We start from the raw sequence: 18,918 nt of genomic DNA, 5'->3' as shown, positions 1-18,918 counted from the left end.
ACAAGCATGAAGGAATACATTCATGTATATGCACACATATAAAGAAAAAAATTAAAATAGTTCAGAACTTTTATAAGTTAATAATTATGTTTTAAAAATTTGGTGTAGCTGTAGTCTTCTTTTCAGATTTTAAAAGGTATTCCTAGCTCTGAATGATAGAAAAAGATTTGCCTCTAGCACCCATACAGTTTAATATTTTACATTCCAGCATTTTATATAAATAATGGAATTTTTTTTGGTACCATGAATTAAGGGTATATATTCACCTTTTACCAGAAAGTTATCCATTTATCCCAAAACATTTTATTAAGTAATTCTGTGTATTTTTCTACTGACTTGAAATGCTATTAGTACCTTCTATACATATATGTGCTTATTTTAACATTCTCTGTCAGTAACATTCATTCCATATCATGTTCTTCTGTATCTTTTTTAATGACTATAAAAGATTATGGCTGAGTAAATAATTTTTATACCTATATCTATCTTTTACAGTTAAACTGTGAATTTCTTGAAAGTTAAGAAACCTGCACCAATAAATCTTTATCCTCATTTATGTACATAGCCCAGAACTATATATAGTATCTCTTTGTGTTAGGTTTCAATAAATACTGTTTATTGATTGTGATTTATGAGATGATTTATGAGATTTATTAATTGTAATTTATGAGATGACATTTATGTTCCAAGAATATTTAGAATTTTGCAAAATGCAGAATTCCTACTGGATTTTCTGGCTGAGTTTCTATTTCTTTTCTATCATGTGAAGAGGAAACTGAAGGATAAAGGTTATTTTCATGACTTTATTATTAAAGTAATCCTTTTGATCCTTGAATAAGGAAAAACATGTAATACAGAATTTTTAAATAGAACCATACGTTGTATCTTGTACTTTCCTTCCAGTTCCCATTCCTCTGAAGTAGGTGATGCTGTTTGCTTAGCAAACTAAGTTTGCTCAGGAAGACATCTTATGTAAATGTATTCATTTAGTATATTAATTTTATGTATCAAAAAATCCCCACAAGTAGGTTGCATTTATATTCTCTCATTGAATGACTGTAGTATAATTTCACCTCTTCTCTAGAAAAACATGAACATTTAACATGCCTCCCCTTTATTTGGCCTTATGAATATATCTGTTCCTTTTTTCTTTTATTTTAAAGATTTTATTTGTTTGACACACACAGTGGGAGAGGGGACATAAGCAGGGGGAGTGGGAGGGGGAAAAGCAGGCTTCTTATCGAGCAGGGAGCCTGATGGGGGCTCGATCCTGGGACCCTGGGATCATGACCTGAGCCTAAAGCAGATACTTAACGACCGAGCCACCCAGACACTCTGAATATATCTGTTCCTTGAAAGGAATTCTTGTGTCACTTGGATAAACTTATTTAAAATGTCAGACTATGGGGCACCTGGGTGGCTCAGCGGGTTAAAGCCACTGCCTTCGGGGTCCTGGGATCGAGCCCCGCATCGGGCTCTCTGCTCAGCGGGGAGCCTGCTTCCTCCTCTCTCTCTGCCTGCCTCTCTGCCTCCTTGTGAGCTCTGTCTGTCAAATAAATAAATAAATATTTTAAAATAAAATAAAATAAAATAAAATGTCAGACTATGAAAACACTAATTCAAAAAGATTTTTGCAGCATCATTTATAATAGTCAAATTATGGGGGGCGCCTGGGTGGCTCAGTGGGTTAAGCCGCTGTCTTCGGCTCAGGTCATGATCTCAGGGTCCTGGGATCGAGTCCCGCATCGGGCTCTCTGCTCAGCGGAGAGCCTGCTTCCCTCTCTCTCTCTCTGCCTGCCTCTCCATCTACATGTGATTTCTCTCTGTCAAATAAATAAATAAAATCTTAAAAAAAAAAATTTTAAAAAAAAATTATGGAAGCAGCCCAAGTGTCCACTGATAAATGGATAGACAATGAAGATGTGGTGTGAATTGTTGAATCACTACATTGTACACTTGAAACTAATGTAACGCTATTGTTAACTTTACTGAAATAAAAATTTTAAAAAGTAAAATTTGGCAGGTGTTATGTACTAGCTCCTCAGAAAGTTGTGGGAACTTAATTTTTTCTTTTTTCTTTTTTTCTTTTTAAGATCTATTTAGAGAGAAAAAGCATGGGGAGGGGCAAAGGGACAGAGAGAATCTCAAGCAGACTCTATTCTGAGCATGGACACCCACATAGGGCTTGTCCCGTGACCCTGAGATCATGACTTTGGCCAAAACGAAGTGTTGGTCTCCCAACCAAATGTGCCACCCAGGTGCCCTGCAACTTCATTTTTCAATCAGATTTGCATGTTCATGCACGCATTCACAGTATTGAATTTAGTCATTTAGGTAGTATTTGTTTCAGGTGAAGGAAGAGTCTTAAATAGGAGAATCTTATTATTTTTAAAGATTTTATTTATTTATATAACAGCACAATCAATCAGGGAGAGTGGAAGAGGGAGAAACAGGCTCTCCACTGAGCAGGGATCCTGAGCTCAGTGCTTAATGCCAGAACCCTTGGGATCATGACCTGAGCCAAGGCCAGATCCTTAACAGACTGAGCCACCCAGGTGCCCCTTTAATTTTTTAAAATTTATGTATTTGTTTTAGAGAGAGAAAGAGAGTGTGAATGAGTAGAGGGAGGGGCAAAGGGAGAAGGAGAATCTCCAGCAGACTCCCACTGATCACAGAGCCCAATGCGGCACTTGATCTCAGGACCCTGAGATCATGACCTGAGCCAAAATCAAGAGTCAGGCACTTAACCAACTGAGCCACTCAGGCAACCCCTGTTAGAATTATTTTTGTTGGTTTAAGTCCATTGTATTATATTGCAAAAACTGAAAATCTTTGTTGATTTTTTTCATATATTTTAAAAACCATCACATCTGGACCCGATGCTGTATTATGGTGTTCTGTCTTGTAATGGAATTTACCCTCAGATTTTTATCTTTAAATATCCAAATCACTGTTTCTTAAATAGTTATTTTGGACTTAAAGGTTATGTCTGCAGCACAGAAATTGTTTTGCTTGGCTTTTTTTTTTAAATTGGCATTCTGTTAGCATTTTGTCAGTTAACACCATTTGCTAGTTTTTGTTACTATTGTGTTCTTATTTCCCAAGTTGATAAGAAAGTATCTGTGACTTAGGAAGGTTCATTGAAACATAAAAGTAATGATGAAAATGAGATTGTAAGTCTGTAACTCATGTAAACTTAACAGTGAACTGATCGACAGTTTAAATATGAATAATTCATATGTATGTCTTTGGAGAAGTAAGTCTTTGTAATACCTGTGAAGGTGCAAAAAGAAAAAGTACAAACAAAACCTATGATGTCTATTGAAATGATACACTGTTGATCTGTCCCTAGTTCTCTGTTCACTCGATATTATGAAACACGCTTATAGAATTTTCCTATTTAAATATTGGCAATATTTTCCAACAAAGTACAGTAGTATATTAAGCAAGTTATTCCATAATGACTTAAACTTGGTGAATTGGGTCATTACATGCAGAGAAGAGAGAAAAAACCTAGATGCATTTTTCATAGTTGCATTCTTTGCAGCATCGACAGGTACAACTTATATCATTCCAAAGAAGTTTATAAAACCAGCCACAAAGAATTGAATAATCCTCTGAGAGAAGCTAAGTGAGCTATTGGCAAAATTCCTTTATCTGTGCTCTATTAAAATCCCATAATGGCACAGTGGCCACAATGGCATACATTGTGAAAGTGGAATCACTTCTGGGTGTGACTGTCATCAGGTATTATGCTTTGTGTTTAGATGAAACCGCTTGTATAGAATATGAATTTGCTCTTGGCATATATATAATTTAAGTAGAAGAAGTACTTGATTATTTTTTGTTTAGAATAGTAGTTCAAAGCTAAAGGAAAATAAATTCTTCTAATAGTATTTTTTAAGACCTATGATACAGGGGCGCCTGGGTGGCTCAGTGGGTTGGGCCGCTGCCTTCGGCTCGGGTCATGATCTCAGGGTCCTGGGATCGAGTCCCGCATCGGGCTCTCTGCTCAGCAGGGAGCCTGCTTCCCTCTCTCTCTCTGCCTGCCTCTCTGCCTACTTGTGATTTCTCTCTGTCAAATAAATAAATGGAAAATATTAAAAAAAAAAAAAGACCTATGATACAGTGCATGTATTGACAGGGAACCATCTATATGTGTTGCCAGGAATGGTGTATTACCTAATGAAAGAACTTGTGCCTGAATGGTAATTCACATACCATTTTTTCAATTAACTTTAGATGTGTTTGTTGCCTTATATGTCTCCAGTGTTGAAGATATTAATGAAAATTTTGTATTAAGTCAGATGTGGCCATTAAGCATATTTTCAGCATCTTCTCTGAAAATAAATTAGGGTACTCTTCCTTTTTGTAGTACTCTAGTTCTCATGTAACTTCTTGAAGGATAGAAAGAGAACACTTCTGTATGTTTTTTATAAGTTGTACTTCTCAATGTTATATTTGGTATCTTGACAGAAGCTTTTGCTTCCACCAACATCAACTAAATGTTGAGAATAAAGTGTCAAGATTCCCTAAAACCAACAAGCCTTACCACTGAGAATATAATATGGCTTTCTTAACAGTTGTTCACTTTGTTTAATTTGACAAAGGATGAAATTGGTGCTGTATTTTACAATTATATTCCAAATGTTGTCCTGAAACCTGACAAAATACTTTTCAACTTAGAGTGCAGACAGAGTTGATAAGAAATCCACTTACCTCTCTTGGAAAGGAGGCAAGATGATAGAGAGTAGGGGATCCTGTTTCAACTGGTCCCCTGAATTTAGCTGCATATATATCAAACCATTTTGAACACCCATGAAATCAGCCTTAGATTATGATTATATATCAGGATCTCAACAAGCAGAAATGTGACTGCTTTTTGCAAGGTAGGATGTTTAGAGTCATGACTCCGTGGGGAGATACCAGAAGATGAGCAGAAGGGGGGAGGGAACCTCCAAAGCTCGTACCTTGGAAGGGGTACAACAGCAGAGTGCCAATTCAGAACCCTTAGAAATCTGCTCTAGTGAGAGACATACCTCTCTAATGGGGGCTCGGGAAATGAAAAGCCAAAAATTCTAGGTGTAGAGCATTGTGATCTCAGTTTAGGGGGAACCACAGAGCAAAACGGGATTCCTGAAATGGTAGAGTGCCTTAGCATTGGAGACAGGAAACAGGTTATGGTTAGTGAACCCAGGAAGGGACTCTCAGCTCCAATTACCATAAACTGAGAGCCAGGCCAGTCGATAACTGCTCTTTCCTTCAAGAGCCTGAAAAAACCTGGAACCCAAATCTTCAGCCAGGCAAAAACTTGCAGCATGGTAGTGGCCAGGAGAAGGCTTCAGAGCAGAACCCAGACCTGATTCCAGAGTTTTAGGTGTACACATGAACCCACAGCCACTCATGGTTTTAGAATCACAAAAGGCAGTGGCACTCCTGGGCCCCTGAGACTACCTCTGAGAGAGTTGCTATGGGCGCGCACCACAGGAGGCCGCAGTTTTTAGCAACACCTGCAGAAGTGGAGATTGTTTGTTCTAGAAGGGCTATTAAAGAGGACAGATTGAGATTTTTTGCTCTGGGCCAGAGATTTGGCTGCGGCTATTTTTGCTCTGATTCTCTGAAGAGGCAGGGAAAGCATCCAGGAAGCAAAAGCCACACAGAAGACTGGTTTCCACTGAGCCCATCCTCCTGACAGGGAGCAGGGTTTCTCTGCACAGGTGGGGTTACCTGAGAAACAGTGCGGCAGGCCCCTCCCCCAGAAGACAGGCTGGAAGAACAGGTGAATGAGAATCCTCTGGATCCTCTGAGGCTGTAAAATCCCAACGCCAGAGGAAAATTGTATATGAGCTCCAGGTGTGACTTCACGACTTGTTTATTTTTCAGATTTTTTTTCCTTTTCTCATGCTTTTTCTCTGTTGTATTTTTCTTCTCTTCATTTCAGCTAGATATCTCATATCAGCTCATTTTTCACAGTTGCTTTTTAGCTTTTATTTTTACACATGTATACTTTTAAAAAATAGATATATGCTTTCTTTTAGACCTTTTTTCACTCTGTTCAGTTTTACCTTTTTCATATATACAAGTTTTACTTTCCTTTTAATTTTGGGATGTGGTGTCCTCTAACACACAGACCAAAATACACCCAGGAACAACTGAAATACACTGCTTTGCCCATTGAGAAATTATAGCCCCCCATTTTTCAATTTTTCAATTTTATTCTTGTGTTTCATTTTGGCTTTAGTTTTTTTTTTTTTTTTTTTTTTGGTGGTGGCATTTGACCCCTCTGCATTTTGCTAGGGTGCATCTAGCTTGGGTCATGGTTGATATTTTGGACTCTGCATTCACTCAGCCATTCCTTGACAGAATGACTAGGAGGAGGAACTCTCAACAAAGAAAAGAACCAGAAACAATGTCCTCTGCCACAGAACTAAGGAACATGGATATAAGCAAGATGTCAGAGATGGAATTCAGGATAGCAGTCATGAAGTCAATAGCTAGGCTTGAAAAAAGCATTAGTGACAATATAGACTCTCTCTAAGGGCAGAAATGAGATCTAAGCAAGTCGAACTTAAAAATGCTATGAATGAGGGGTGCCTGGGTGGCCCAGTCATTAGGCCATGATCCTGGGGTCCTGGCATCAAGCCTTGGGCTCCCTGCTTGGCAGGAAGCCTGCGTTTCCCTCTCTCACTGTCCCTGCATGTGTTCCCTCTCATGCTGTATCTCTCTTTGTCAAATAAATAAAATCTTTTTAAAAAATGCTATGAATGAGATACAGTCTAAACTGGATACTCTAACATCGGGCATAAATGAGGCAGAAGAGCAAATCAGTGATCTAGAAAAAAACTGATAGGAGGAAAATAGGGATAGGCAGCTACTAGCCCATGGAAATAGATCAATGAAATGATGCCATGAAACATACCAATGTCAGAATTATTGGGTTCCCCAAGGAGGTGGAGGGAGAGGGAAGACTAGAAGGTATATTTGAGCAAATCATAGATAAGAACTTCCCTGATCTGGGGAGGGAAACAAGCATTTATGTCCAAGAGGCAGAGAGGACTCCTCCCCAAAATAAATAAAAATAAGTCAACATCCCAACATATAATAGTGAAACTTGCAAATCTTAGAGCCAAGGAAGTTACCCTGAGAGAAGCTAGAGGGAAGAGATTTCTTATATTTGGAGGGAGGAACATTAGAATAACATCAGACCTGTCCACAGGAAGCTGGCAAGCCAGAAAGGGCTGGCAAGACATATTCAGGGTACTAAATGAAAAGAACATATAACCAAGAATACTTTACCCAACAAGGCTGTCGTTCAGAATGGATGGAGAGATAGAGTTTTCAGGACAGAAAGAAACTAAAAGAATATGTGACCACCAAACCAGCCCTGTGAGAAAAATTAAGGGGGATTCTGTAAGTGAAGAGCAACCCATAAGTCACACAGACCAGAAAGAAACAAAATCTATAGAAATGGACTTTACAGGTAATAAAATGGCACTCAATTCCTATCTTTCAGTAGTACACTGAATGTAAATGGGCTGATTGCTCCCATTAAAAGACAGAGGATTTCAGATTGGATAAGAAAGCAGGACCCATCCATATGCTGTCTGCAAGAGACTCATTTTGAACCTAAAAACACCTCCCGATTGAAAGTGAGGGGATAGAGAACCTTTAACATGCTAATGGACCTCTAAAGAAAGCTGGGGTAGCAATCCTCATATCAGACAAATTCAATTTTAAACCAAAGACCATAGTAAGAGATGTAGAGGGACACTATATCATACCTAAAAGGTCTATCCAATAAGAAGATCTAACAATTATAAATATCTAAGTTTTCAACATGGAAGCAGCCAGTTATATAAGCCAGTTAATAGCCAAAATAAAGAAACTTTGATAATACATTAGTAGTATTATCAAAGTAGACCTCAACACTTCACTTAAGCAATGGACAGATCATCTAAGCAGATTAAGAAACAGCTTTGAATGACACATTGGACTAGATGGACTTCATAGATATATACAGAACATTCCATCCTAAAACAACAGAATACTTGTTCTTCTCCAGTGCCAACAACTTTCTCCAGAATAGGCCACATACTGGGTCATAAATCAGGTCTCAACTGGTGCCAAAAGATTGAGATGATCCCCTGCATATTTCAGACCACAATGCTGTGAAACCGGAACTCAACAAGAAGAAATTTGGAAGGAACTAAAACACTTGGAAGTTAAAGAGTATCCTGCTAAAGGATGTTTGGGCCAACCAGGAAATTCAAGAACTTAAACAATTCAATGAAACTAATGAAAATGAAAACACATCGACCCAAAACCTATAGGATACTGCAAAGGTGGTCCTAGGAGGGAAATATGTAGCCATCCAAGCCTCTTCAAAAAAATTAGAAAAATCCCATATGCACAAGCTAAACTTAACCTAAAGGACCTGGAGAAAGAACAGCAAATAAGGCCTAAGCCAAACAGAAGAGAAATAATAATGAATAGAGTAAAAATCTATGAAATACAAATCAGAAAAGCAGTAGAACAGATCAATGAAACTAGAAACTAGTTCTTTGAAGCAATTAGTGAGATTGGTAAACCTTTGGCCAGACTTATCCAAAAGAAAAGGGAAAGTACCCAAATTAATAAAATCATGAATGAAAGAGGAGAGATCACAATTAACACCAAGGAAATAGAAACAATTATTAGACATTATTATCAACAATTGTATGCCAACAAATTAAGCAATCAAGAAAAAGTGGACACATTCCTGGAAACTTAAAAACTACTAAGACTGAAATAGGAAGAAATAGACAATCTGAACAGACCAATAACCAGCAAGGAAATTAAGCAGTAATCAAAAATCTCCAGAACAATAAGAGTGCAGAGCCAGATGGCTTCCCAGGGGAATTCTACCAAACCTTTAAAGAAGAAATAATGCCTATTCTACTGAAGCTGTTTCAAAAAATAAAAATAATGGAAAAACTTCCTCTTTCTATGAGGCCAGCTTTACTCTGATCCCAAAACTAGACAAAGATCCCATCAAAAACGAGAATTACAGACGAATAGCCTGATGAACATGGATGCCAAAATATTCCTAGCCAGTAGGATCCAACAGTACATTAAAAAGATTATTCACCACAATCAGGTGAGTTTTATTCTGGGATGCAGGGTGGTTCAGCTTTCAGAAATCAATCAGCGTGATAGAGCACAGTAATAGAAGAAAAGACAAAAACCGTATGATCCTTTCAACTGATAGAAAAAGCACTTGATAAAATACAGCAGCCTTTCCTGATTAAAACTGTTCAAACTATAAGGATAGAGGGAACATACCTAAGTATCATAAAAGCCATCTATGAAAAGCCCACAGCGAATGTCATTCTCAGTGGGGAAAAACTGAGAGGTTTTCCCTTAAGGTCAGGAACCTGACAGAGATGCCCACTTTCACCATTATTGTTCAACATAGTACTAGAAGTCCTAGCCTCAGCAATCAGACAAGAAAAAGAAATAAAAGGCATTCATATTGGCAAAGAAATCCATTTACCTCTCTTATGTTGGAATAGTTAACTTCAATTAGAAAGTTAACTTTAAGTTGAAATAGTCAACCTCCAGCCTTCTAGAGTTTGAATGTGATATATACACATAAACTTGATTTTTCAGACAGTGCTAAAAATTATCTTTGGTGAGAAATCCATGGCTAACTTTTGGGTCATATGTGATGCAATTATCACCTATTTGATAGATTTGAGATGCTTGCTGTCATAATTTTCAATTTGTGGTCAGATTTAGTACACCTGTTGTGAAAAAGGGAAACTAACCTGATGTAGGTAGGACCTTAATGTTGGTTATAGAGATGGGCATAATGTTACCATGTTCAAAGATTACAAGTTATCCTCTGTGTCCAGTGTGTGTCCATTGATTTTGTTTTGTTTTCATTAATTAAAAGTTATGATAAAGTTTTTAAAGATTTGCTTTGAAGATTTTGTGTGTGTGTGTGTGTGTGTGTGTGTGTGTAATCTCTATACCCAATTTGGGGTTTGAACTCATGACTGCAGTATCAGGAGTTGGATGCTACACTGACTTAGCCAGCCAGGCATCCCTCAGACATTTGCTTTAAATTGTTAATCCCAGCTAAACTGCCGCTGAATGGTCAACAGACGCTAAAAATTGTAGAATTTTCTTTTAAAACAAAGTTAGAATACTTTCTAGAGATAGCATTTACTTTGTTACCTTGGATAAGACACTTGTATTTTCTTTCTTTTTTTTTTTTTTAAGAGATTTATTTATTTGTTAGAGACAGAGACAGGGAGAAAGAGAGCAAGCTTGCCAGTGGGTGAAGAGGGAGAGAATCCTTTTTTTTTTTTAAAGAATTTATTTTTTTTTAAAGATTTTTTATTCATTTATTTGACAGAGAGGGATCACAAATAGACAGAGAGGCAGGCACGGAGGGGTGGGGGGAGCAGGCTCTCTGCTGAGTAGGGAGCCCAATGTGGGCTCCATCCCAGGACCCTGAGATCACGACCTGAGCTGAAGGCAGAGGCTTAACCCACTGAGCCATCCAGGCTCCATGAGAGAGAGAATCTTAAGCCGACTCCTGACTGAGTCTGGAGCCTGACATGGGACTCAATCTCTTGACCCACGAGATTATGACCTAAGCCAAAACCAGGAGTCAGACATTCAGCCAACTGAGCCACCCAAGTGCCCTGACATTTAAATTTTGTGACCTTTGATTTCCTCATTTGTAGAACTGGTATTGTGGTGGTAAAAGGTGATTGTACAGTAATTGAATTTTCCTCATTTAATCTTAGGAATTTACTTGTGAAGTAGATTAGCTAATATTTTTACATTCATGGGAAGGATAAATTACTTGCCCAAGTAAATGGCAGGTGGGATTTGAAGCCAAGTCCTGTGATTCTGTATCCATTGCTATTGCCCTTATTTCATTTCATTTTTATTTATTTATTTTAAAAAGATTTTTACTTATTTATTTGACAGAGAGAGATCACAAGTAGGCAGAGAGAGGAAAGGAAGCAGGCCCCCTGCCGAGCAGAGAGCCCGGTGCAGGATGCCATCTCAGGACCCCGAAATCATGACCCGAGCCGAAGGCAGCGGCTTAACCCACTGAGCCACCCAGGCACCTGCTCTTATTTCATTTTAAACATGTTACAGATTTCTTCTTCTTCTTCTTCTTCTTCTTCTTTTTTTAAGATTTTATTTATTTATCGGGGGGGGGGCAGGTTGAACGAGCGCAGGCAGACAGAATGGCAGGCAGAGGCACAGGGAGAAGCAGGCTCCCCGCTGAGCAAGGAGCCCAATGTGGGACTCGATCCCAGGACACTGGGATCATGACCTGAGCCAAAGGCAGCTGCTCAACCAACTGAGCCACCCAGGCGTCCCTTTTTTTTTTTTCCCCTTTCCTGGATTCAGTAGCACAAATGCTAGTTTGTAGTATTTTTTTTTTTTTAAAGATTTTATTTATTTATTTGACAGAGAGAGAGATCACAAGTAGGCAGAGAGGCAGGTAGAGAGAGAGGAAGGGAACCAGGCCCCCTGCCAAGCAGAGAGCCCGAAGGCAGCGGCTTAACCCACTGAGCTACCCAGGCGCCCTAGTTTGTAGTATTTAACATGGTTTCATAATGAAAAGCTGATATTCTTATTTTCAGAAAACCTATGGTAAGTTAGTACATAGTACCACTTACCCCATGCTTTTTACTAAAGTTCGTATTGATTATATATTTTTATGTAAAAAAAAGAAAATGGTCATGTAAAAGGATTAAAGTGTAAGCAGTGGAAGAGAACAGCAACAATATAGCAGTAAACCTAGTGAACTGCTAATTTGTCTCTGGGGTGTCTTCCTCAGTGGTTTTCTTTGCTTATAGATACTTTGGAAAACTTACCACAGCAATAACACATTCTCTCAGCGATGTTTCATTTTGTTTGTGGCATGGTCTGTCCGTTTCTGAAATAGATGAATTGACAGTGAGTGCTCTTTGTACTTAGGTTATCAAATCATTGTACTTAGTTGTTGGGTTGCAGATGTCTTCTTATCAGGAGGTGTTTAAAGTAACCTCTTAAAAAAATGCCACTCTGGGGTGCCTGGGTGGCTCAGTGGGTTAGGCCGCTGCCTTCGGCTCAGGTCATGATCTCAGGGTCCTGGGATCGAGTCCCGCATCGGGCTCTCTGCTCAGCGGGGAGCCTGCTTCCCTCTCTCTCTCTCTGCCTGCCTCTCTGCCTACTTGTGATCTCTGTCTGTCAAATAAATAAATAAAATCTTTAAAAAAAAAATGCCACTCTGATTCTGAATTGCTGTGTATTGTGGTAAAGATAAGTTTTTAAAAGTAGAGTTGTAAACCGTACTAGTAAATACTTTAATAAATTTCTTTTGAATACTTTGAGTTATCCTGCCATGTATATTCAAAATATGATATTGTTCTTGTCATTTTTTTGACAGACCCCATATCCCTCTGGACAGAATGCAGGTCCAACCACGTTGGTATACCCTCAAGCCCCTCAGACAATGAATTCACAACCTCAAACCCGTTCTCCGGTAAGTATACAGAAGCTTGTTCTAGACAGTGTTTTCCGTTTAAGTTTGTGTTTTTAGGAGCTTCGGTTCCTTTGGCTAAAACTTTTACTCGTTTTTGGAAACTTGTTCCAAGGACAGTTTATTTTACTTTATTATTATTATTACTATTATTATTATTATTATTGGTCAGAACTGCATTTTCAGACTTTTAGTATAGGAATAATTTAAATTTATTGAGAGAAGAAATGGAGCTTTTTATCTTCTTTTACTTTTCTGTGGCATGATTTTTTTTTTTTTTTAATCTGGTTGCATTCAAGTTCATTTCAGCTCTTAATTTGTTGTACTATTCACAATTCAGGAGGACAGTAAAGCACAGTGATTTTAAAAGTAAATTAAATTTCATTAATTAGACTCTCAAATTTCAGTGGTTTGGGAAGTAAGATTTCTGAATCGGTGTCGCTAGAACAGTTCTAACCATTTGACAGTTTGGACATATGCATGACATACACCAGTGGTGTATTTATTTTTTCAGACGGTAAATAAATTGTGATACAAATTAAAATGCTGTCATCCTCTTTGCTCATCCTTTACATGGATTGCAATAAATATTGCAAAGACTGAGAATTTACTCTAGGTTCATCCCTCTGTTTCACAAAAGTATATAGTGGCTTCAGCTGTCCATTCCTTAGAACGTCGTTTCCTGCCCTGCATGACTGATTTTTGCCAGAAGGTGCTTCTGTAACATCTCACATCGTATCTCACATTCCTACTTGTATCTCAGCTCTGTGTTTTCCTCAGAGTACAGGTATCTTCTTTGGTTTCCCACCCCTGCTTTTTTGCCTATAGTATAGGGGTATTTCATTGCATTAGCTCCTATTCATTTGGTTTTATGCATGAACTGAGAAATGTTGAAATGTATGAAAAATTGCTCAAAGAACTAGAGATCATGGACTGCACCAAAATGTAATCTCTTTCTTACCCTCTTCTGTCTTCCTTTTCCCTATTGCCCTCTTCTCCGATACCTGTTCTTAGATCCTGGTTCTCCCCAGGGGGTGGAAGAACCTTTCTAAAGAGGTGGGACTTTGGTCCTAGTTGCCTGTTTGCTTGTCTTTTTTTTTTCATTTTTCCTTTTCCTTTCCTTTTCTTTTCTTTTCTTTTTCTTTTTTCTTTTTCTTTCTTTCTTTCTTTCTTTCTTTCTTTTTTTTTTTTTTTTTGCTGAAATGATCAACAAGATGTCCGATGCAAGTTGTGTTCTGAGATTGGTTTGGGGTTGTGGATACTTGACTACTTGGAGTGGGCCTGAGATCTCACCAGATTAATTTAGATAGGCCTTGCTTCTAGTCATTAAACATGGGACATTATGGTAAGCTCTTACTGCAAAGAACTATGGCCCTCTTCACCCCATCCCCCTTTTATAATTATTGAAAGAAAAGAAATTTACATGGTTAGAACTGGCGCAAAACCTGACTGAAGAGCTGCATCTCTAAACCAGTTTTTTTGACAGCCCAGCAGAACAGTGCCAATACATTGCACAGACAACTGGAAGAGGAGGAAGGTTTTGGAACAGACTCCCGTTTACAGGTCCTTGGCTGGAAGAGGCTGGATAAAATACTGCATTGTAAGCAATATAACAAACTGTACTTCTTGCAGGCAGTGGTGCCTCTGGCACTCATTATTTTTGACCACATCCATTTATTGGCTGATGAACAGAAATGCTTTGATTGCTTCTTCTCTGGAAGTCTAACCTAGCATGGCAGTTTCTGCCAGGCATAGCGGGGAAAAGAATAACAAATTGGGTGGGTCTTCTTGATTGGGAATTAGACAGGAGTAATTTGGGGTTTAGATTTTTCTTTATTTTAAACTCAAAGAGGGATATCCCTTTCAGATAAATTTGATATTAAAAGATAAATTTCAAGGCTTCTTTTTCCCTCTTTCCTTTTTATAATTGAATATCAAAGAGGAAATTGTCTGTAGTTGTCAGCCATGTTTCTGTGGTCATAAACTCTTCAGATACTATCCTCTATGCAATTTTTGCCATCTGCTCTGCTAGTGACCATTACCACCCCCATTACTAAAAACCACACACATAACATTCCATTACATATCCCAAAACAAGTGCAAGACTAGCAAACCCTAGCCTACTCTTGCTTGTTGTTTTGGGTCCAGTTTTCTTTATTTCATTTGTGTTGGTGCTGGGAGGGTGAAGTTGGGATATGAAGTTTGACAGGATTGCATTTTCTTTCTACATCCCAAGTTGCCATAGTTTAGTCTCATCCATCCCACAGCTATCTCAACTGGTGAGGAGAGGTAAGCTGTTGCACTCAGGAAGGGACCCTTCCCTTGGCTTTGTAGAGCAGCTAAAACTTACTCCATTCTATTTCTGCATTAATGGGCCATTGGCAATTGCATAGTTTAGGCTCTTCTGTTCTTCCCTGGACAGCTGCCTTTGCAATCCAAGTGGCTTCACGTGGCACCCCCTCCCTCTTTCAGGTTATCTTTGTGTCCGTATTTCTATTTGATGTATAGTATCTTAGTGAAATTCATATTATTGAAAATTTGTTTAAAAGCAAAAAGGTACTGGTTAGCTACCTATCTGTTCCATTTTCTGGTTATACTGGAACTCTTTAAAAAATAGCTTATTTTTAAATAGCCTCCAAAGTATCTATTAAATGCCTCATTGGAAGGGGGAACAGTTTGGCTTTTGTAGTAACCTGTATCCACTGGTTATATTTTGTGGTTCTAAGTGCCAAAAATGCATCAGTGTTATGTTGGCCATGCCCTGTTGCCAACTGTGCACAGAAGAGTGAGTGAATGGGTGGGTGGGTGGCATTAACATTGGATCCAAGTTCACAGAAGGCTGCTTTCCTTAATATCTACAGTCCTCACCATCTAAAAACCCCTTAAAAAATAAAAAGAAGAAATGAATCTTTCTATTTTTAATATGAGCCAGCAGTGACTACAGTTTGTTCTGTTGCTTACAGTTACCCATACGATTAAGACTGTTGTCATTCCAAGTGGAAAGCTCAATAGCCAATGGTGACTAGTGCAAAATAGACTAGGGTACTTTCCAACTAACTTGTGTTTTTTTTGTTTTGTTTTTTGTTTTTGTTTTTGGTTTTTTTAAAATATATGTGTAATTTTATAAGATACTCCTCTTGCTCATAGAAAGTTCTCTTTTGACTGGAATCTTCCGAATATATGAAGTTACAACTTTTATTTTAGAGCCTTAGAAATGAGACCTTTCTGTGGAACAGTGATAAGACAGGTACTGCTATACTCAGGTTAATTTTTTAACGTGGCCCTTCTCTCTCATTTTCTTCAAAAGTGTCATGTAGAAACATCTCACTTCCACCTCCTACTTTCATACCACATGGGTGGTATTGCCTATTCTTGAAATTTGGTGTCCATAGTAGAGGTATGATCTGTTTTCTTTTCATAATTGGAAAACTGAAAATATAAGACCTCAGTTTCTATGAAGAGAAAAAGTTCACGAAGTAAAGTTGCCCTTATCATCATTCTAAAAAACTCTTTTATAGTAGTTAGCAGATATAATGGCTGACCTAACGCACTCTAATCACACGGGTCATCAAGGGCTTGTTAATTTATGCTGAAAAACTTCGAATTGTGTTTAAGACACTTTTCATTACTTGAAAAATAGGTGATGTTTTAGCTTCTAAGAAGAATTCTTAATAAAGCAGTCTTCAGCCAGCTCCTGCATTGTGGCATATGCTCCACTGCAATTTTTTGAAAATTATTTACATGAAATAGCAGCAATTGGGGAATAATTCCACATCTCTTGCATGTAACTTAAATTCTGAGTATGAGGGATTGGTTCTTAGTTAATCTTCAGTCTGATTCACCTGCAGTGTTGAGTTAATAGAAGGAAGGCTTTCTAGGAAATAACTGAAGACGTATTTTAGTTTCTTAAATGTATTCCATTCAAGTCCTTGTGGTTTGAGTTCAAAACTGCTTTGTAAATATTTTCTTTTCACTATTAAGGGGGTCGTTAACATTTCAATAGTTAATGTATTAGTAGCCAGGACATGACACTATGTCCGAACAGTTTTCTCTGTCTTTTTTTAAGATTTCATTTATTTATTTGACAGACAGATCACAAGTACGCAGAGAGGCAGGCAGAGAGAGAGAGAGAGAGAGGAGGAAGCAGGCTCCCTGCTGAGCAGAGAGCCAGATGCAGGGCTCAATCCCAGGACCCTGGGATCATGACCTGAGCAGAAAGCAGAGCCACCCAGGCACTCAGCTTCTCTGTCTTTTTTAGTGAAATCACACTGGAAGTCTAGTTAATGGTCTAGTGAAGAATAGTTGATCTTACAAGTTTAGTACTTAAAATTTTATTAGTAGGAAAGCTTTTTCTTTCATTGTACATTAGGGAAAGTAAGAGAGTGTGTATTACCTGCTTTTAAGCACTCTGTTGGGCTAAGGAATTATATTTTTTTGTTTGTTTTTATTCTCAGTATCAAATAGCAGTAGGTACATATGGACAGTGTTGTGCTGTTGTGTATAAAAACTGAGAGATTTGATTTCTTTCACTCTTTTTTCTTCCTGAGCTTAAAATAGTACCACTTTGATTAATCATTTTAAAGGGTGATGTTCTTTACCAGCTATTTGCTTTGGTATGCCTGATATTAAACTTTACTAGTTAATTGTATTTAAATATATATGTCGTAATTTATATATTTAAATATATATTTATATATTATAAATATATTTGTATATTTATAGATATATAAATGAAATTTTATTCTTTAAGAAATAAAGGAAGATACTGAAATTTCCATTTCACGTGTGAGATACCCTATTAAACTAAAGTGAATTTGAAATCGGTCCTGTTAACATTCTGTATTTCCTGTTGGACATTTTAATTACCTCCTGGCTATTTCTTATAATATAAAAACTTCTCCATTTCCTCCAGCTGTATCAGTTGCATAAGCACCCTTGACTTTTTCATGTTTGTCTTAATATAATCACTTAGTATTTCAAACCTTCTTTTGCTTTATTTTAGGATTTTATTTTATTTTTTTTTTTAATATTCCTATCAGAGAGATACCTTATGTGCCTAACAGCTTAGCTGTTTCTCTCCCAGCTGATAAATGGCAAACTATAGCTGGAGTGGTGTTAACCTGTTGAATCTTAGTACCTGTCTGTCACTGTCCTGCAGCAAAGCTTTGACTGTTTGTGTTTTTTTTTGTTTTTTTTCTTGTGGGTTTTTTTCTTTTGGCATATTGTGTGACATTTTGGTTTTTGTTGTGGTGTTTCTGACTCTTTGTGCCTTTCCTTTTGTGTTTGTTTTCCCTCCTTTTCTCAGTTTGCAGCGGGGCCTCGACCTGCCCATCACCAGGTACTGTACCCTTGCCCCTTCACTATCACCTTTAACTAATAGGTGGGGGCTTTAGTAGCTGCTGATCCTTAGAATGCTGCCATTCCAGGGAACCACCCAACCTGTACTCTTTAAGAGTAGCTCCAGTCTCCTGTGATTCTGTTCTTTTTGTCCTTCACTAATTTCACGGCATTTTGTTATTAATGAACACATTCCCTTCTGTTAATGGCACAATTTAAAAATAATAAAGTGTTTTTTTCCCCCCAAAACAATTGCTCTCAATTTAGGGAACCCTGAAAATTTTCAAATATGGTAAGCCCTCACAGATTTTGTGGTTATATGTATTGTTTAAATTTGACTGGAACAGGCAACATTCTAAGGGTTTTCTGTTAACATTCTGATGTAACTTGTATTGATGTGTATAAAACAGCATTAGTATTTCTAAAACTACTTAATCTCAGTTACTAACTTAGATCTAATATTAAATTAACAGTTAATACATAGTCATTTGTTTCATAGAATTATTCTCAGGATACATAGAAAATAAATACATTATTTAATTTTAATATTTGTAGCCAGTTGGTTCTTTTTAAATGAAGTAATTATATAAATTAAAATTAAAAAATGTATATGCTGGCACTAATTTATTTAGCAGGAATATACTAGAGGAGGTGGTTTGGGATAAAGAAAAATCTTGCAGGGTTTTTCCCTCCAAATAGCTTCTTACAGAGTATCCTGAAACATTTTCTCTTGCTATAGTTGAAAGGGCCTAGGCCTTACAGATCTGGGTTCATATTACCAGCTTTACTGTGCAACTATCTGGGTTAAACAGATTTCTTTCTGAGCCTTAGTTCCCTCATATGGGAAACGGGAATAAATGCCCTCCATTTTAGAGATAAGATTCTTTAGGCATCTGACATAAAGTAAACAGCAGGAAGTGTTAGCTGTTTTTTGATACTGTTATGCAGCCTAGCATGGTTTGATAAAATGAAAGAAGTGTTACCCATTGTTTACCTGTGTTAATCATAGTTAGAATTCTTATTATTGAGTAAATGGACATGGTGTAATT

At 37.6% G+C, this 18,918-nt stretch overlaps 1 protein-coding gene across 29 annotated transcripts in view; it reads left to right on the top strand.

Moving 5' to 3' along the window:
- The window catches only part of EIF4G3 (eukaryotic translation initiation factor 4 gamma 3), a 351,983-nt gene that overhangs the window by 164,571 nt on the left and 168,494 nt on the right, over positions 1-18,918 (top strand). For 14 of the 29 annotated variants that reach the window (XM_059135840.1, XM_059135859.1, XM_059135841.1 and 11 more), the window contains 3 exons: positions 12,440-12,535; positions 14,019-14,132; positions 17,838-17,870. In XM_059135840.1, the coding sequence (XP_058991823.1) occupies positions 12,440-12,535; positions 14,019-14,132; positions 17,838-17,870 (243 nt within the window). The remainder of the gene's footprint in view (positions 1-12,439; positions 12,536-14,018; positions 14,133-17,837; positions 17,871-18,918) is intronic. The other 15 variants (XM_059135850.1, XM_059135849.1, XM_059135847.1 and 12 more) reach the window with 3 other exon arrangements.

Source organism: Mustela lutreola, chromosome 10, assembly GCF_030435805.1.
Source record: "Mustela lutreola isolate mMusLut2 chromosome 10, mMusLut2.pri, whole genome shotgun sequence".
Lineage (NCBI taxonomy): Eukaryota > Metazoa > Chordata > Mammalia > Carnivora > Mustelidae > Mustela > Mustela lutreola.
The sequence above is the reverse complement of the archived record's forward strand: the minus strand, read 5'-3'. Positions and strand labels throughout refer to the sequence as shown.